General features: G+C 35.9%; 1 protein-coding gene across 1 annotated transcript in view; it reads left to right on the top strand.

Moving 5' to 3' along the window:
- UbcE2H (ubiquitin conjugating enzyme E2H) overlaps positions 1 to 21173 on the top strand; it is a 362978-nt gene that overhangs the window by 83523 nt on the left and 258282 nt on the right. Inside the window, exon 2 of the mRNA XM_090412149.1 lies at positions 19621 to 19697. Coding sequence (XP_090268275.1) covers positions 19621 to 19697 — 77 coding nt within the window. The remainder of the gene's footprint in view (positions 1 to 19620; positions 19698 to 21173) is intronic.

Below are 21173 nucleotides of genomic sequence, written 5' to 3'. Positions count from 1 at the left end.
TGACGATGAATCACAGATGAAGAAATCCACAAAACTTATAAAGAATGAAAACAGACATACTCCTAATGATGACTTATTTACAACTAATGAAATCAAGTCAGTATTAAGATCAATGGATCCAGGAAAAATTCCTGGAGAGGGCAGAATAACCAGCGATATACTCCTATGAGTGTTTGTTGAATTCCCTTAATTCATAGCAACAGTTTATAACGAATGCCTAAAAAGAGGACAATTTCCTTTACTATGGAAACACTCTAAAATTATACCCATAATCAAACCAGGAAAAGAAACATCCAACGAAATTAGCAAATACAGACCAGTCAGTCTCATATACATTGCTAGTAAGTACTAGAAAAACTTCTGATAAACTGAATAATGTATTATATCTACTCAAGAAACCTATTAAGCAGCAATCAATATGCATTTAGATCTCAATCAAGCACAGTAGATGCAATTGTGGAGGTTAAAGAGTTCACAGAAGACAATCTACAGCAAAAAAAAAAAACTTATTACTGATCTCACTTGATGTACAAGGATCCTTCGATGCTGCATGGTGGCCAGCCAAAATTACCAATTAAGAGATTTAAAATGTCCAAAGAACTTTCTCAATCTTACAAAAAATTATTTTACAGATGGACAAGCAACCATGACATTAAACATTACAGCTGTAACGAAAGAAGTCAAATGAGGCTGCTTGAGAGGCTCATTGCTGTGGACAGGCTTCTGGAACATCCAGTATAATTCACTATTAAGACTTCCTTTAACTACTGAAACAAGTCATGGCTTTTGTCAATGTTGCAAGCATAATGATTTGGGGACATGATGGCTTACAGTTAGAAGTAATGGCCAATGAAGAACTCTTTAAAATCACAGAGTGGACATGTGAGAAGAAAGCTACCATCAATAGCACCAAGTCTAAAGTGCTCTACATCTCATGTAAAAAATCAAAACAACCTGTAACGGTCTTCCTAAACGGGGAAGTTCTCGAGGTAGCCATTGAGCTAAAATACCTAGGAGTAACAGTAGATGAAAAATTTACTTTCAACAAGTGGATCTCATATGTTGCTGAAAAAAGCTTACAAATAGTAAACCTTCTAGCACACTTGGCTAGGCCAACGAGCACCGAAAACAATATATACTGGAGCTATACCCATTGATATCTTATGCTGCACCTGCCTGGAAACATACACTAAAATCAAAGAAAAACTGATAAAAGCTAAACAGAGTTCAACGCCTTTATAGCTATACGTATAATTAAAGGATACAGGACAATATCTTTCGAGGCAGCTTGTGTTATTGCAGCTATAACACTGATCTGCCTGAAAATACAAGAATTCTCTCATGTATGAATTCACTTACGGAAGATATAACAAAAATTACAGCATTGATCCAAATTACTACGAACATCTGCTTCACTACAGTAGGTGGCCTCACCCAGCAAAGAGAACATATATTAAGGAGAAGGAAAGCTTTGAAAATTCCGTATATAGATGGACAGAACATCAGTTGTTCTTCATTGCATATAACAGGCAGTCCATCATACAAGAACGCTGCTCTAGATTGTATCCCCCCCCCGTTCCAACAACCAAACAGAACAACTTACGTTAGTTCATTCACTTACATATCTCTGGGAATTAGAACTCAACACCTCTCATCAAAAGACAGCAACAATTTACAGTGATAGTAGAAGCGCTATAGATGGCATAAAAATCCAGAACACTATATAGTGTTAATAGACCAGACAAGAAATTTGGTTCAGAATCTCACTCTATCGGGATGAGAAATCAAGTTCTGTTGGGTGAACATGCATACTGGGGTTGCAGGACACGAGAGAGTGGATCAGCTGGCTAAAGAAGCAGCTAGAAATGAATGGCTAGAAACAAGTTACCAAAAGTACTAGAAATCTGCAATAAAAACACTTGCAGAAGAAAGAAGCCTAGAGAAGTCCTGTTACTACCTACACAGATTCCATATCCTGGAATTACCATCATGCATTTGTAGTCCATCTACTACAAATGCATGATGGTACATCTACTACTGGACTCCATCTGGATGCCCCTAATGCAATACATCATCACTTCTGGAGACAAGTGGCCAGTGTCAAAACAGACTTATCGAAAAGTATTATTTAGAATTAATACTTTTTGCCAATAAGATCAACTTCCAGTCATTGTAATATAAGATAAATTATTGATATTGTTGGAATTAGTGTAAATAGGTGTGTGTGTGTATGGATGCAAAGGTTGGAATATGTACATATAGATATAAATATTGATACAAAAATATAAATGTTAATCATACATGTAATATTGTATGCAGTGGAGCATATAGGAATAAATTACCTCCTGGTAGAGTTACTAGGAGAAAATGCAAAAACACATACACAGTTGGCCAATCCATTATATAAACTACAAATAGTTAATAAAAGAAAAGTTAATCAATAGCAATCAACATGGCAAGGAGCACTAACGAATTGCATTAGATTATGCCTGAAAGTAAGCATTGCAGTCTGGTCAATGTGGAAGGAAAGAAGTCGTTCTTACTAGGATGCACATAAGTCAGTCATCTTACACAATTTTTATTTATTAAGGGCTGATGGCCTCAATAAATGTAAACAGTGTGACACTTGCCATGTTCTGGTGTAGTGTCAGCACTTCACTCCAATGAAATTTTTACTAATTTTGTTGAGCCATATAGACTTAGGCAGAATTATTCAGAAACTGCACGTAGTTTGTAACTTCTTAAAAAGAATTAATTTATACAAAATGATAATGATGATCAACCAATTTTCCACTACAGGGTGAAGGTCTCTCCCATTGCAGGAAGATTGGGTCTGCTTCTCCCATGGTGACCCAGTCCATCTTGGGAGAGTGTACTTGGATGAATGTATGAAGGTGGAATACAATCACAAACATCCATGCTTAGGTTGGATTCGAACCGCGGTCTCTTGGCTGGAGTGTGGAAACACTAACCACTTGGCCAACCAGGCTGGCAATTTTACAAATACATCATCAATTTCTTGATGTCTATTCTCAAGGGTGTTCAGGATTTATGATGGTACTACATAAAAGTTTACATCATTACTAACTTGTATAAACAATTTTCTTCCAAATTAATTGTTATCTGTCAGGGCTCTGATATTGTCAGATTTTTATATTTGTCTTCTAATGCAGACTGAAATGTAAAATCAGTGCTTCTTGCTGTGACTGCCATTGATTAATTTTTCTTTTAAGTCTATAGTCTATATATAAAAATGACAAATGGTGCATGTAAAAAGTACAAGCTAAACTTGACCTAGCATCTGCATTTGCAGTCTTATTTTCTTTAATTCTAATGTGGTAGGAAATTGGGCACAATTGAAGATCAAAATTAAGGATCTTCATTTTATGCAATAGTTGTAGAACATCATAAAGCACTGGATATTGATCATATGCAGGAGAGGAGATTGTCTGTAATGAGCTTAATGAGTGTATAAATCATACATTTTTTGTAGCACTTCTATGTTTACATATGTAGGCTGAATGGTATGCAGCTCAGCTGTATAATTAAACCATTCAAGTGGCATCAGGAAACAGTAGCACAAGAAACCAGTCTCAGATCTGGCACAGAGAGGCTGCATAAAGTTAACACCTGCTATGGAGGAATGCTTTATGTTCAGTGCAGATGTCAACATTCATAGCCAACAGCATACATAATCTTTCACACGAATACCTAAGATTATCCTTAAGGTCTTTGTCTTGATATCTTCGCCCAAAACAATTCTTTTGCTAATCTTTCCTTTCTCTGTTTGACTTCAGATTAAATTTATTCACAGATTTCTGAATGTTTTTTGCATTTTCAAAATTCATTACAGCAGTTATTTAATCTAATTAGAGAACCTTGCAGATCTACTGGATTTATTTAGGAGGATAAAGATTGGTTTGAAGCTCCTGTAAGAGATCTTTCTTATTAAGCAAGAGATCCATAAGATGATGTCAAAAAAAGTTGAGAATAAGAGTGAGAAGTTATGAAATATAGAGCATAAGCCAAAAAATTTAGTATTGTGAAGAAAACTAAATTGGAATATGAAAAGAAATTGGCTATGCTAAAGGCAATCCAAAAATATTTTGTTATGGCACAAGTTGAAACTAGAGTACCATCTGAATGCAGATGGTACTCTGTCAGAAGCTAATGAGATTGTTCAATTAATGAGTGTACACTTGGCTAAGATATGTCAACCATGTGTATGTAACATGGTGCATACAGAGCTACTACTATATTGGATGAAGAGATAAGATGCAGGAGAAATGAGGTTGAAGAGCTGTTGCATAACCTTGATAAGAATTCAGAAATAAGGATAGATGAATATCAGCAGGTATACTAAAGGAATTTTGCTCAAACAATATGGCTAGGTCTTTGACTAATTTGAGTCTCAGCTCAGAAATGATACCACAGGAATCAAAAGGATATATGATAGTTCCATTGTACAAAGGTGGTGTTAAAACGTCTAGCTATTAGTATCTTCTGGAGTGGTGGTGAAGATTTTAGACAAGCTGTTAAGAACTCTCATACAAAAATGGGTTGATAGACAAGCTGTATTCTGAAGAAATAGCATGGATTTGCTATAGGGAGGTCATGTTTTAGCAATTTGCTTATATTTTATAACAATCTTATATGGCTGAGTTGATGAAGGGAATGAATCCACTATGATAGTGTTGCATTTTGCTAAGGCATTGGATAGGATACCACATGAAAGGCTATTGCATAAAAGTTAAGGGGATAAAAATCCCTTATTGTTTTTCAGCCAGTAAGCGAAACTAAGATCGAAAACTATGATCTGTAACGTTTGTTTAAGTGACCAAGTGGTCAGTTATGCTTGGATATGCTGACAGTTCGTCGGCATGAAAACGTTACAGATCGTAGTTTTCGATCTTAGTTTCGCTTACTGGCTGAAAAACAATAAGGGATTTTTATCCCCTTAACTTATATCAACCTCGCCAGAAAAAATAGCCATTTGGCTTTTCATCTTAGTTATACTATGTTATTATAATATAGTGACACCTTTCGGGCAATCGTATAGCAAAAGTATGTAAGTTTTCTTCACTTAAACTCTGATCCTTATAAATCAGAGCCTTATACAATGGAACAAGAATCTCCTTACTTCTATAAGTCAGTGTCCTCTGCATCATTCCCAGAATTTGTTGTGTTCTCCTCACAATTTTGGCAATGTGTCCTCTAAATTTTAGATCTTTTATTCACCATCACCTCCAGATCTCTTATTTCCTCTAACAACATATCCCCACCAAGTGTAAATTCTACATCCCATCTTTGTTTCTCAACTTTTAAAATCTTACATTTTGTAACATTGAGCTGGCATTCCCACTTCCATGCTCATTCACTCAATCTATTCAAGTCTTCTTGTTAGGCCGTAACATCTGTTCTACTCCTCATAGTTCCTCCCAACTTTGCATCATCTGCAAACAACTGAATATCCCCATCCAAATCTTCCCCAATATCATTAACATACAGTTTTAACAGATATGGTCTTAAAATAGATCCCTTAGGCACACCACTAGTGACTTCCCTTTTTCGGGATATTGCTCCCTCATGCAAAACTTGCTGATACCTGTCAGATAGCCAATCTTTAATTCAATGCATTAGACTAATATCCAACCCCATCTGCTCTAATTTGACTAATAACTTATCATACGGTAATCTGTCAAAAGCCTTTGCATAATCTAAATATGCTACTGTGTATTCATCTCCTTTGTCCAATGAAGCTGTCATGTTATTATAATAAGTAAGTAGATTAATAAAACATAACCTCCCTTTAAAAAAATCCATGCTATCCATCAAAGATAATACCATTGTCAACTCAATTCTGGATCCTGATTCTCACCAGCCTCTTCAACACTTGAAGTACAACTGACACACACACATCCTATAATTTGATGCTTGAGTTCGGTCACATCCCTTATGAAGCATCACAATCTTGCCTTCCTTCCACTACTTTGGAACTTCACCCAGTATAAGACTCATATTAAAAAAATGTGTCAAGGAAGGTGCCAACTCCCTAGCACATTCCTTCAAAATATCTGGTGATACTTCTGAAAGGGTCATACAGGATTTCAATTTATGGAGGGTGGGGAAAGCATGAGAGGGCATACTTGGAAGCTGAGAATGAAGGCCGCCAAGAAGAGTGTGAGGGCTAGATTTTTCTCTCAGAGGGTGGTGCGTGATTGGAATGGATTGCCATTGGATGTTGTGAGATTGGATGATTCTGCAGGAATGTATGGTAATTCCATTGCACAAGGGTGGTGCAAAGACCTATGTATCCAATTATCGACCAATTAGTATCTCAGGAGTGGTGGTGGTGAAGATTTTGGAAAAATTGATTAGGGCCCGGATTCAGAAATGGGTTGACAGTGAATATCTACTTTGCAATGAACATTGGTTTACTAAGGGAAGGTCATGTTTTAGCAACTTGCTCACATTCTATAACAATGTTACCATTGAACTAGACAAGGAGAATGGATACACCATGATACTTTTGGAATTTGCTAAGGCTTCTGACAGAATACAGCATGGCAGACTGCTGCATAAATTGGAGAAAATGGGTTTGGGTTATACAATATTAGCATGGATAAGAGAATAGCTGACTGACAGATATCAAAAAGTGGTATATGGGGGTTTTGAGTCTGCAAGGTTTAAAAAAAAAAAGACTTCAGCATGATTATAGACAGAGAGCTTTTGTCCCTTCGGACGGCTGTGCTGAGAATATATATCTTCTTTCTTCTCTTCTCTCTGATTCCCGCCGCCGCCTTAAGCCTCTATATATATGGTAACTCTGGACCTCCAAGAGGCCTTTGATAGAGTCTCCCTTCCTGCTCTCCTTCGAGCGCTGTCTATTGCTGGATATCCAGAACCCTTTTTTTCCTATGTTATGGAGTATATATATATATGGCAGAATGATCATTGACTCGGTTAACATACATAGTTTTATGAAAAAAAATTTGAATGACTAGAACAGAGATTTAATTAAAAAGGTTTTAATATAAACACACTACTAGTTTCGGCCTGTAACAGCCTTCTTCAGGTGACATTATAAAAGAAAAAACACTAAACATTGAGGGGTTAAAAGACTATGAACAACATAGACAGTCTTTATACATAATTAGCATGAAAACGTTGTAGTTGTATTTGAAGCTGTTCTTTCATTTGTTGCATTGTTGGCAGAGTGCGTGCTTGTGCATCACGTGAACGCCAGTACATGATTACAGCTGAATGACTATCTGGGAGGTTGTAGCTTAAGTTGTTATTTAGATGAACAGGATTGAAGATGATTTCTCTCGATTCCACAATTTTTCTCTCTATTTCGTCACTGCAACGGAAGATGTTTGTAGATTTTTCCCAGCAGACTTTGTGACTTTGGTTATCATCATTAGGATTAGCCGAGAAAAGGATATGACTTGATAATGCACTTGCTCGCTGTCTCTTGTAAGTAATGTCTCTCATGTGTTCTTCCATACGCATTTCGACAGATTTGTCTGTCTGCCCGAAATAAGGAATATCGCAGTCACATAATATTTTATATACGCCAGAGTATTTGAGTTGATGATGACAAGGTTTTGGGTGGCTAATTAAGGAACGGATCTTTGGAAGTGGAGTGAACAAGGTTCTGATATTGTATTTTTTTAGAACTTTTGCTAATTTATGTGAAACAGTACTTATGTAAGGAATAGATATATTGCTTTTGAATCTATTTGTTTCTTCTGAGTGATGTCTAGGAGGATTAAGAAGGAATTTGTTAATGATTTTCTTGGAATATCCATTAACTTCGAAAGAAATTTTCAGATGGTTTATTTCTGTAAGCAGTTCATTTGGATCATCAAGAAGAGAACGGGCTCTATGTCCCAAGGTGGAAATTATTCCAAGCTTATGAGGAGAGAAATGAGTCAGTCAGTCCCATCATCTGACCCTTGGAATACATTTAGACATTGCTTCTATTAGATGATTCTTGGGTGCAGCTTGGGTTGATACACATCCTTTCCAGCCAACTCCTCATTCAATGCTACACCTGCAAGCTGCACTGGCCTTGTAGTTCCATTTATACCTTATCCTCACAGAGGTCCTCACACTGCTGGCAGCCAGCTATGTAATCACTTCATGATCACTCTTACCAACTGGAGGGTGATATGACACCTCATTTATAATGACATCTTCTGATGAGATGATCAAATTCATGTGCCCTTTGTTACGTACTACCTGAGGTAGTTGTCCCTCAAAAACTTGAGAAACTCGTTTTCTTGACTTCCAGTCTATATTGCCATAATTAAAATCACCCATAGTGATCACCCTTTTCTTATTTGCTTAGCTAATTTGATTATACATTTCTAGTCACTGCCATCCACGTTACTAGGTTTAGAAGATCTGATTAAGTATTTCATTCTATTCACACAATACTGCCTCAAAACCACTGGCGCTATTTCCCTCTTGCATCTCTACCTTGTATTTACATTACTCTTTCTCTATCATCAATAGCACTCTCCTCTCACTTTTTACCCTTTCTATTTTCACTAAACACATCATATCCATTCATCTCTATTCCTGTCAGGATATCATCCTCATCCAACCATGTCTTACTTATTTCAAGAATTCTTGGGTGAACACTCATTTAATGCAACCATTTTATTTGCCTTGTTTCTTACACTTCTAGCATTTGTATACAAACACAACAGCACATTTCTGGATCAATATCTAGTTTCACTGATACCACTTATTAGATGCAACTTCTCCATACTTTAACTCGAGCCTTTTCTTTTTCTCCTTATTCATCTTTGAACCTTCTTCAAATCCAACATTCAATTTTTCAATAGTCTTCAGAATATATTTCCACATCTTGATATTTATTTTAGTATGTTCTACTGAAGTCTTCACGTAGCTTTTGTTAAGCTTCTTTTACTTTACTTTTGTGCATTTTCTTTGTTCTCACAGAGCACAAGTGGACTTGCCAGAATTTTTATTATTATTATTATAATAAAAATATAATAATAATTATATCACATAATATTATTATCATTACGTGATCCCTCCAGGGAGTCCAAAGACTTGTCGAGGGAGGGCACCTACTCTACAGCTCTATCACCACTCAGTCCATCAACTATAGCTAACCACAATTGCCATCTACTACACCAACGCCATCTATTGATTACCATTACCACTAGTATTTTCACAGACAATCGCAAACATCCATGCCCACAGCAGGAATCGAACTTGCAGCCTTTTAGCTGGAGAGCAGATACTCTAACTGCTTGACCAACCAGGCTGGCTTTTGTTACTTTCTTCTTTTCCTTCAGACTGCTTCTCTTTAACTACTTAATTTGCCTAGATGTTCTGATTTTTCTATTCTGTTCTTGTAGACTTCTTCACATCCTATACACCTGCCTCTCTGCTGATTAGTCAGGTTTCTTCAGTGGTCTGTCACAGAATCTCTGTGGTTTGGTTCTTGTTTTCAAGCCCTTTCAGTTTGAATAATATTTGTGTGTACAGTTCACATCTCTAACCTGAAAACTCTGATTCATTTTAAAACTTTCTTGGACTTTCTTTTCAACATGATAGTCAATTTTATCCTGCTCAAAACTTAAATATTGATCACTTCCCATTTCAGATTCTTTGTATACTTTTTTGTTCTGAATCACCATTGAAGATATCACTATCAGTATTAAAGTCAGTGAGACATAAGAAGTCTGACTGATTAGTCAGCGAGTGAGAATTCTTATGTCTTCTGTCCATGTGAAATAATGTATCCAGCAAATACTTTCCATTGATGTTAGTTTGCTCTTTTCTCCAGAGTTTTCCAAAACATTTCTATACATGGTTGCTATTTAGGTTTCCAACAAGAACCAACCTTTCTTTTTTATATGTGTCAGTTGTCTTCTCTAGCCCTTGTTTATTCAGTTCTGCCTAGAAGAACATTCTGTTGGACCATAGGCATAAATCTTATTGTTCCAGTCTCCATTTTGATATTTGCCTTTATCACTATACTTGTTTTTCCTTGAATACTATGGCTACTTCTTTTCCCTGATTCTTATTGACTGAATATAACATCTTGTATTTGCTGCTTAGAAGAATCTCGTCCCTATTTCTATGTTTTGATAATACCTATTATGTGTACCTGGTACTTATTCAGTTTCTCTGCCAGTTTTGTTTCTTTTTCCATTGATTCTTCATGCTGATGGTGCCAATATTGCACTCCACTGATATTGGGTTGAAATTTGTTTCATTTGCTGACTTTGTGCCATCTCTGAAAACAGTGAGAGTTTTGTTTAAGTAGACAATACCCCAGCTGGAATGAAATTCTATCCTGTTGTGTTGTCATTTTATTTAAACCAATTAGAATACATTTTGGTTTGACAAATCCCAAACTGCAAGCCCATCCTCATTTGTTCAATATCAATACTCTTTTTCAGGTTATCTTGGAAGTAGCAGAATAAGCTACATTTCCAGCTTTTCTTACCACTCGTACTATAGGCTTACGCTGCATAAAATAGTTCCTTAAATTTTTTTTACGTTATCGCATTGTGTGGTACTTTGTATATAATTATTTTACCACTTCCTTACTTGCTGATGCTAGAATTATGTTTCATACCATTAAATTGTTACAGGGAACTTATTTTTGGAAAATGCAATTATCTATCGCATGGTCTCCGCCGACTTTACCCTAAACATGGCTGAGATGATCGGTGGTGTTGGCTCTTGTATTCTCACTCGCAGTAGTCCTAAAGGCAAACCTCTGAGACACTCTGAAAAGTGCATCATCATCATACTAAATGTTTATGTTGGTTTATGGATGAGAAATCCTGATGAAACAGTGGGCAATATTTGAAGCAAACAGTGGAATTGACAGGTGTAAGCAAGATGGCAGTATACCTCATGAAGAAGGACCTGACCAAGACGGGACAACTGTGTATGCTGGGGAAGAAGAGGCATAGTGCCGTAGGATGCACATGCTCGGTGAAATACGATGACTTTACGCTATCAGCAATTCTTCAGAAAGTGCACGATTTCTTCCGAAAGAAAGAAATTTCTACAATATATAAGGTAATGATTGCTGTAAACAATGATGATCTCCCTCACATTTCATTAACAATAACTTACTGGTTGTTAAAGGACCTTGGTTTTGTTTACGCCACAAGAAAGCAATCATTGGCATTACTTGAAAGGGACGATATAATTTTATGGCATCACTGGTATTTGCGTTCTATCGGGAAATGTTGTTGCGAGGGATGAAAAATTTATTATACAGACGAAACCTGGGTGAATGCTGGTCACACCTACACTAAAGTTCTCCAGGACATGACAGTAAAAAGTGCTCGTCAAGCATTTTTGTTGGGCTTAACGATAGCCCTGAAAGCACAGAGTGGAAGGGGTCTTGTATAATCATAACGCATGCTGACACAGCGAAGACTGATTTGTACCGGGGGCGGGGGGGGGGGGGGGCCTTGAAATTTTATGAGCACAAAAATCACAAGGCGATTATCATATGAAAATGGATGGAAAGCACTATTAACATTGGTTCACAAACATGTTTTTTTTGCCAAACGTTGAGCCTTACAGCGTTATTGTAATAGACAATGCACCTTACCATTCTGTCCGACTGGAAATGTGTCATCTCAGGCTACATGCAAAAAGAACATTCAGAAATAATTGAAGGAAAAAGGAATCGGTTCTTCCTCTGACATGGTGAAAGCAGAACTATTGAACTTGGTGGCAAATGTCAAGAGTCAGTTTCAAAAATATCGCATTGACAATATTGGCAAACAGAAAGGACATACAGTTATTAGTCTTCCACCATACCATTGTGAACTGAACCCCATAGAACTCATCTGGGCACAAATTTTAAGGGGCATATTGCAGCTAAAAATACAACTTTCAAAATTTCAGATGTTGAAAGACTGGTCATGGAAGGATTTCAAAAAATTACTGAGCACACATGAAAAGTTACATAATCCATGTTATTGAAGAAGAAGAAGAAAAATTCTGGTCCCTTGATGGAATGATACATGAGGTGGTGAAAATGTGTGTTTCACAGTAGATGACAGCTCTGAATCTTTATTTAGTGAAGATGCACAATCTGATGATAATGCTACTCACAGCCTGAGTGGTGTTGAGGAGCTTCCTCATTAAATTAACGAGGGGATAAAAAAGTTTATGTATGTATATTATTGTAATAAAATATGTCATGTTTGGAAATGTGTGTTGTGATGAGTGAAGTTCACTTCATAATGTAAGCAATCACTGCTTATCTTAAGCCAGTTTATAATAAACTACATGACATCTACTTTGTTACAGCCTATCAGTTAATTCAAGAAAATTCAAAGGCGCACAGTCGTATAGAGTTATCTTAGGTGTGCATTTCATATTAGCAATCATAACATTATGTTATATGCAGAATGGGTGTGATTCAGGCAATGATGGCTTTTAGGGGATTTTCTACGCATGTGCTTAATAACTTTGCATTCATCATAAATGCAAATACTTTTATGAAGAATATAAATTATATTGATACAACAATGATAATTTTTTAAAAAAAATTTCTTTTAAGTGTTAGATAGGGGAGAATCATATACAGTGATATTCTTAGACTTTGCAAAAGCCTTTGATAGATTTGCAATGCTATGTTCCATCGAGTCGTCATTGATGTTCATGGAATCACCAGGAGTCGAGGACGACTCGAGGAAACTCTCCATTCAAGTCTGTTCCTGGCCATATATTTCAGAATTTCCAAGCACATTCTAGTTGCTTCTTTAACTCCATCCACCCATCTAATTCTTGGTTTTCCTCTTCTCCTGCTTCCATCAACTTTAGCAGGCATCATCATCTTCTCCAGACTGTCATTTGTTCACATAATATGTCCGAAGTATGAAGATTTTTGCTTGATGATCATAGCTTCGAGGGAGCAATCTGGCTTTATTCTGTCTGATACTGATTTATTGGTTTGCTTTGCAGTCCATGGTATTCTTAGCGTCTCCAAACCCGTAATTCAAATGCATCTATCTTCCTTCTTTCACTCTTTCTCAGGGTCCAACTTTCACATCCATACAGTTCCACAGGGAATACCATTGCTTTCACGGCTCTGATTTTTGTTGCGATGCTAATATCTTGCTTAAATTTGATATTGCTTTCTTTCCGAGTAATAATCTTCTAACTTCTTCATTACAATAACCATCTTTATCAATTCGGGATCCTAGGAGCACAAAATTGTTAACTGCTTCCATTTTCTCCCCATCTACTTCAAAATCATTAAGTTCACATGTTGCCATAACTTTTGTTTTTTTGAGGTTAAGTTTAAGACCATATTTAGCACTTTCTTCTTTAACTTTCATAATAAGTTCCTCCAAATCTTCTTTGCATTCTGCTAGCAAGGTGGTATCATTTGCATACCTCAAATTATTAATATTTCTTCCACCAATTTTAATTCCAACTGAAGCTGTACAAGTTAAACAAGTACAGAGATAAAATACATCTTTGTCGCACCCCTTTACCTATTGTGAAATACTCAGTTTCCCCAAGATTTGTTCGGGCAGTAGATTCTTGTTCATAATAAAGATTCCTCAGAAGGATAATGAAATGCTCTGGTACTCCCATTGTTCTTAATACATTCCACAGGTTCACATGATCGACAGAGTCAAAAGCCTTGCTATAGTCAAGGAAACAAAGGTAAATATTCTTTTGATATTCCTTTGCTCTTTCTCACATTGGCGATTTGATCTCTTGTTCTTCTGCCTTTTCGAAATCCTGCCTGCTCATCTGGCATTTCTCTCTCCATGAATGGTTCCAGTCTTTTCTGAATGATCTTAAGTAAGACTTTACTTGCATGAGAAATCAGTGCTATAGTTCTGTAATTTTTGCACTCTCTTCCATCGCCTTTCTTCAATAAAGGTATATAAACTGATTTTTTCCATTCCCTAGGCCATTTAGTTGTGATCCAAATTTGCTGACATATAGCTGTTAAAATTTTAACTGCCTCTTCTCCCAGGGCTTTAAGCAGCTCAATAGGTATTCCATCTCCTCCTGGTGCCTTCTTACTGGCCTTCATTTTCCTCCTTTCCTGAGCAGTTTTGATGGCATCTTCTGACAGCCATTTACACTTCTTCTTACACACTGTTGGAATATTCTTCTTTGTTTCTGTTTTAATTATATCTTTAATCTCTTTGCATAGCTCATCTGGTTCTCTTTCACACAAATTGAGTGTGTTGAATCTGTTCTGTATTTAATATTGTATTCAGCTGGTATGCTTCTAAGATCATATCTGATCGACATTTGTGTTGTTTTCAGTTTTCGTAATTTCATATGTATCATAGTCACTAATAACTCATGGGCTGTTCCACAGGCTGCACCTGGAAAAGTCTTGACAGACTGAATTGCACTTCTCCATCTTCTTTGTCCAAGTATATAGTCAATTTGATTTCTGTATTGTCCATCAGGTGATATCCATGTGTACAATCTTGTTTTGTGCTGTTTAAAGCAGGTGTTGGCAACAAACAAAGAATTCTCTGCACAAAACTCAACTAGTCTTTTCCCTACAGTGTTACGAATACCTAAACCAAAACGACTTGCTATTCCTTGTTCCTCCCACTTTTGCATTCCAATCTCCGATAAGCAGCCATAAATCGCGCTTTGGTGTTGCATCTATCACTTCTTGTAACTTTCCATAAAATTCTTCAATGTCTTCTTCTGGTGCCTCTGTAGTGGGTGCATGAACCTGAATGATGGTCATATTCATTGGATGTCCATTTACTCTGAGAGAAATGATTCTGTCACTCACTGGATTATAACCTAATACATACCTAGCCATCTTTTTCCTGATTAAGAAAGATGCTCCACTTTTATGACTTGTCTCATGTCCTGAGTAATACACCATATAGTCCCCTGATGGAAAATGGCAGATTCCTGTCCATATAAGTTCACTTATTCCCAGTATATTCAGTTTCTTGTGCTCCATTTCCATCTTTATTATTTCCAGCTTATCTTGGTTCATACTTCTAACATTCCAAGTTCCAATCCTGTGGTTTCTTGTGAAACAGGGAGCCTTCCTTTTCCAACCAGCAACATCCGTGGCCAAGCTTCCTTCTGGGTTTGACCTAGACATATTATAAAAACTAGTTCTACTTGTGGAAGCCCTCTGTTCTTAACTAGTTGCATGTTGGATGCCTTCAGGCCCGGAAATCTTACCATCCAGCACCATATCGTACTTTCTCATTTTTGGCATGTTCATAGAATGTTCTTGGCAAGGTACAGAGGTGGTTTGCCATTGTCTTCCTCTGGAATATTTTTCGACTTTGCAGTCTAGATCTGCACTGTTCTGTGAAAACAGGGGCACCTCTGGAAAGATGTGACTCTTCACCACACAGTACAGTCTTGGTAAAGAAGAGGCTAAGTCTCTATATTATGCATATCTTTACCCTGGAATAATTTCCAGTAAAGAAATTATCCCTTACCCCCATTTAATAGATTTGATAGATTACCACATGATAAGTTGTTTACAAGCTGCAGAGGATGGGAATAGACAGCATATATTGATTAGATGGATTAGAGATTGGCTCCCTGAATGATACCAGTAGGTTGTGTATGATGGAGCAGTGTTTCAAAAAAAGAAGGGTAACCAGTGGCATGCCCTGGATTCTGTTCTTAACTTGTTTGTAAACGATATATCATGTGGACTGACTGGAGATCTTCAGTTGTTTGCTGATGATGCCAAGTTCAGAAGAATTATAAGTAGCACTGCTGATGTTAATTCCCTTCAGGAAGATTTGAATAGACTTTTGATTTGGACAAAAGAGTGGGGTTGTAGTTTTAATATCAATAAGTGCAAAGTGTTGCATTTTGGAGTGCAGAAATATAAGTCTGTGTACTATATTGACAGTGCTGTACTAGAGAATTGAGTGGATGGGATTTGAAATTTGGAAGTGATGGTTGACAAGTTTAGAGAGCATGTTGAAGGTGTTGCAAAGACCATATCATAGTACTGCTATGATAAGGAGGTGGTTGTGCCACTGTTTAAAGCACTCGCCAGACCACACTTGGACTGTTATGCTCAGATTTGGTCTGCTGGTTTACAGTGTGAAGTCAAAATATTCGAGTGAGTGTCTAGAGAAGAGTAATTAAGGCAATATCAGGAGTCTGGAATGCTGGCTATGGAGAGAGGTTGAGGAAATGTGGATAGGAGGAAAAAAGGTGATATGATAATAGATATTTAAGTTAGTGAGAGGATTTTATCAGATTAATCCAAAGGGGATTATAAAAACAGTAAAAGGCAAGAGGGGGAAGAATCAGAAGCCATCCAAGTTATGTAAGCATGATGAAGAATGGTGTGAGGAGTAGATTTTTTTTTCCATGGAGAATTATTAGTGAATGGAATGCATTTCTGGAGTACATTGTTAATGCAGGGAGTGTGAAGGATTTTAAGATTAGTATGATGGATTTGTTTGAACATCCCACGATGAATCTGCCGGCTTCATGGAGAGTATTATAATAATAATGATAAATCCGAAATCCACCTCTTTAGAACTTTTTCTTATGTATGGGGTCATGCACCAAAGGCTCTGTAAAATTGCCTATTCAATTAATTTGTGGCATTTTCATGTGCTCTGAACTTTCATGAGAAGTCTGTCTGGTATTTTTTGGTTAACTAGAGAGGGAACTTGATTGATCAGGTTCATGAGCATTTGTGGTTCACTCAGTTCAATGTCCAGCTTAAAGCATACCAGACAATTCCTCATTATCATCTGGTTTGGAATGGTCTTTTTCCACACAATTTTGCTTAAGTACTAAGTGAAAACATTAACTCATTCTTTCTTTCTTCTTAGTAATTTGCTTATGTACACACACACACAAACAAACATATATGTGATATAAAAAAAATATGATGTGGCAGCTGACTTTGCAATCTTTATCTCCTGTTTTGCATTTTGCATAGTCTCTTATTCTCTACTTGTCACATTTTGGTTAATTAATACTGGTTAGAACTCATTCACTTTCTTCTTTGCTTTCTGATGGTGTCACACCTTTATCTTTGATCCAGTGAACACATGAGGCACATTTATCAAGAATCCCTGATCATAGAATTGGTACACCATAGCTTACTTTCCCTTTGTCTCTTAATCTGTTATCATTCCGTTTAGTGAAGAAACAGAAAAGTGGAAAGAATGATGTCTTAGCATTCTCCTCAGTTACTTGAACTCATAAATTAAAGATGCCAAGAAATTATATTGTTGGTTTAATCTTATATCCAAGTGTAAGCAAACAAAGTTTACACCTGAAGTATTTTCAGGACTGGGCAACTCGTATATAGAGGCTAATGACTTCATATCATTTGCCTTAGTATCCCATAATGCAAAGCACATATCCTTAGAGACATGTATAATACTATGCATTATGGGAAAGATCACTACCCTACCAGTTTGGATAGGAACCCAGAAATGATACCAAGATTGAAGTAATGCAAAAATCATATTTCCATAAACAAGTAGCCAAAAGGTGTCGCACTGTATTTTAAAAATACGCTGGATTAGAGGCAATTGTTGGAAGTTTTTCCACTTGGTTATACTATAAATTAAAGCTGCCAAAAAATTATATTCTTGGTTTAATCCTAGTCCTGAAAATACTTCAGGCACAAATTTTGTTTACTTACACATGGATAAAGGATTAAACCAAGAATATAATTTCTTCTCATCTTTAAATTATGGTATAACCAATTATAAAAACTTCCAACAACTAATTACTGGAACTCAGTTTTTCCTTTGGATGACCCCATATAAGTGCTTATATTTTCACCACATTCCTCATCCTTCCCCACTTATGTTAACTTTTTTTTTTAAGTTATCTCTTCTGTGATTTTCATTTCATTAACCTTTGAAACTCACTTTTCATTGCATTCCTTTATGCATGTTTTTTTGACATCCTCTGCCATAACTATCATTTGAGTTTATCTTTCTTTCATTATTACTCTTTCAGAACAGTTCTGGCATACTCTTTCACAGTTTTCACTTTGTTAACAAATTTCTTGTCCTTTCCAGTGAATACAGCACATATTCCACATAAAATATGTCCCATATTTGTAAAACGGTATTATTTGCCAGCAACATTGTGTTTTATTGGATGAAATACTTATCATCATACGTGAATTAGTATGTTCCTTTTTTTTTTTTTTTCTTCCTCAACTTAAGAATTTTGCAGAGGGTTTTTCTGTCAGTTTCTTGAATACTGGAACCACTCAATTAGAAGCTCACTTTGAATTAAATATTAATTTAATTCCAGGTTTCTAAGAATTCTAGTTTCAGAGCATCAGTTTGGATGCTCATGTTGTTGTTTAGTGGAGAAAATGCATGTCCAGAGATAATTAATTCAATTTATTTTGCTTATTATGCCAATATTTTGCCTTGGTCACCAAGTCATCCTTATGGGTATAAAGGAATACACTAAGCACATTGAATACTGGCATGGCAGCAAGAAGCAAACATAAACTAATTGTGAAAGGCAGGATCCTACATTCCCATCGGGCACCCTCAGTGGATTCAGTGATGGGATCTTGCTGCTGAAGGTCACAATATGATGGTCTCCCACATTTTTGATGATGTGAAGCAGCCAAATTTGTTATGATTTGTAGATTATAGTGCTATGGATGATTTTAGAAACAGTCTCTCAGAGTTATATCTGCTTCTGTGAGTTATATAAAAGAGAGGTTTTCCCATTTGATTTAATAATCTATCTAGATGTATAATAATAATCTAGATGTAGGGAATAGCAGTGGATTTTTTAGAATGGCTTTTTTATGAAGGGAAAAGCCACTGGCTGAGGAATGTGTCCTGGATGTGATCAACTTCACTGGAGATGCTAGTGTGGTCCTAACTATTTCTAGCTCTATAATGAGCCTTTCAACTACATGGAGGGTGTAATAATAATAATAATAATAGTCAGAGCAGATGGTTCTAGCTCTGTTTTCTAAGTTTCTGAGAGGGTAGTGATGTGATGGATGTACCTTCTCCAGTGTAGCTAGGTTTCCATAGACACAAAAGGGTAAGGATTCATTGGGTAGTTGGTGACAAGTTTGCCAAGGAGGGGCATTAGCATGGATGATCATGTCTAAGCATTCATACCAGATCAGTTTGGATATATTTTTTATAAGTCTATATATATGATTCTTAATCAACATATTTACATTGAAAATTTTCCTAAAATTATTTGATGCCCTTTAAGTTGAAAAAATCTGGATTGAAATCCTATCTAGATGTGAAGAACTATTAGAGCTATTGATGGTTCACCCAATGTAAATATGGAGATGGCAGAGTTTTTCACACTGCAGAACATACTATATAAGAACATGCACAATTTATGGACGTTATCAGACAATGCAGATATCATATTTAGTAATCAGGTTTATAAGATGCCAAGTTACTCAACTGTAACAGGCCCATTGTACCTAACATGAAGGGAAGATGGGATGGGAGTTATTGATTTGTTTCATTGATTATTTATTAATTTTATTAAAGTAATGGTGGTGAAATTAACCCAGTAGAAAGTTCTAATAATTTGAAAATTGTTTCATGAAAACAAAATCATTACTCCTCAACTGCATCTTAGTATAGAGAGCAAGCACGAAGTTACCATTCTAGGAGGGCTAAATGAATTTTGTGTGAAGTTCTATGGTCCAAAAGGAAGTAAGTATTTTTGAGTTATATTTTAGCATTATTTCTTTTCTTAGCTAAATGCCTTTCAGAAATATATATCTAAAGAAATGAATAAACTTTAAAAGTTGTGAGATACCTAATATATGTCTTAATCTATTATTAGCAGGGTTTGAAAAAATGTGCATCTGCTTGTCTGTGACAAGAATTTTTAATTGTTGAGTAAATATTTGAAGAACACTCAGACATAACATAAAGTAACCAATTATTCATGATATAATGTGATTCATTTTATTTGAATTATTTCCATTTTACTGTAATGTAAAAGGGAAATAAACCAATTACCGATAGTGGCATTTGACTTGACAAATGATGGAATGTGCAAAATTTTAAATCATTAACTGTGTATATTAAAACTTGAAAGGTGTATTGTAGACTTTTTTTATATTTTCCTAAAATATGATTTCTTTATATTGATTCTAAAAATGTAGCTGGAATGTTTTTCAATTGCACTACATCTATGACGTTACTGGCTCTGTCCACATGCTAAAGTTTCAGAGGTAGTCTGAATTCAGAAATCTCTTTAGTAGTTAAGTGTGTTTGTACATGCTCACACTCTTAAGGATTTGATTTTATTGAGTTTTTATGTTGATTTTAAATGCTTTGCTCTCCATGTTTGTCTATAATGGCACAGAAGAAATTGACTTTTTTTTTCTTTTTTTTTTTCTTTCTTTTTCATAGCAGGATTCAAGACAAGTATTGTGAAAATGATAATATATCATTAACATATAATAATAAATGATTATGTGTCACTGACAAAATGTGAGTTTTTTTTTTTTTTTACTTATATATATAGGCAAAAATTAGTCATAGCATTTTGCTTAACCTTGCATAGCATGGGTAAGCATTTTTAAATTGACTATGTCTGAAATTGAACACATGACGACAATAGGAAAATATGAGAGGTTATTCCTGAAATATGCTTCAGCATTAAGAAACTTTCTAAATCTCATCAAATTTGGGTGCATGAAACTGCTCCAAATTTGATGGAGCAGTTTAACACTCATTCTCAGATTTTCAGACCAACACTTAAAACTGTCCCTTTTAGCCCACTAAGGGCCACTTTAGGACTTTGAGCTCAATTTTAGTTGCCTTATAGTACTGTGTTCCTTGATGATGGAAATTTGACTTTGCCGAAATATTGGATGTATTAAATTTATTGTAATTGATATTCGGCGTGCGTCATAATTTTATCAAAGTACAGTTATGAATAGCCAATGTATAATTCTTTCCACCATATATCAGAAGTGGTGATTAAGATATTGGAAAGTTAGTTAAAGATAGATTTCAGGACTAGATGAACAAGAATGCAATATTTTATATGCAAAGGTTAAAAATTATTACACAGTAATATTGTTATATTTATCAAAGGTATTTCACAGAAAACTATGTGAAACTCTGTTGCATAATTGGAGTAGATGTGAAGTTGGTGACTTGGATAAAGAGGAT

Source organism: Typopeltis vanoorti, chromosome 1 (genome assembly GCF_054136105.1).
Source record: "Typopeltis vanoorti isolate ZY-2024b chromosome 1, IOZ_Tvanoo_1.0, whole genome shotgun sequence".
NCBI classification, from domain to species: Eukaryota; Metazoa; Arthropoda; class Arachnida; order Uropygi; family Thelyphonidae; genus Typopeltis; species Typopeltis vanoorti.
This window is presented reverse-complemented; position numbering and strand designations above follow the sequence as displayed.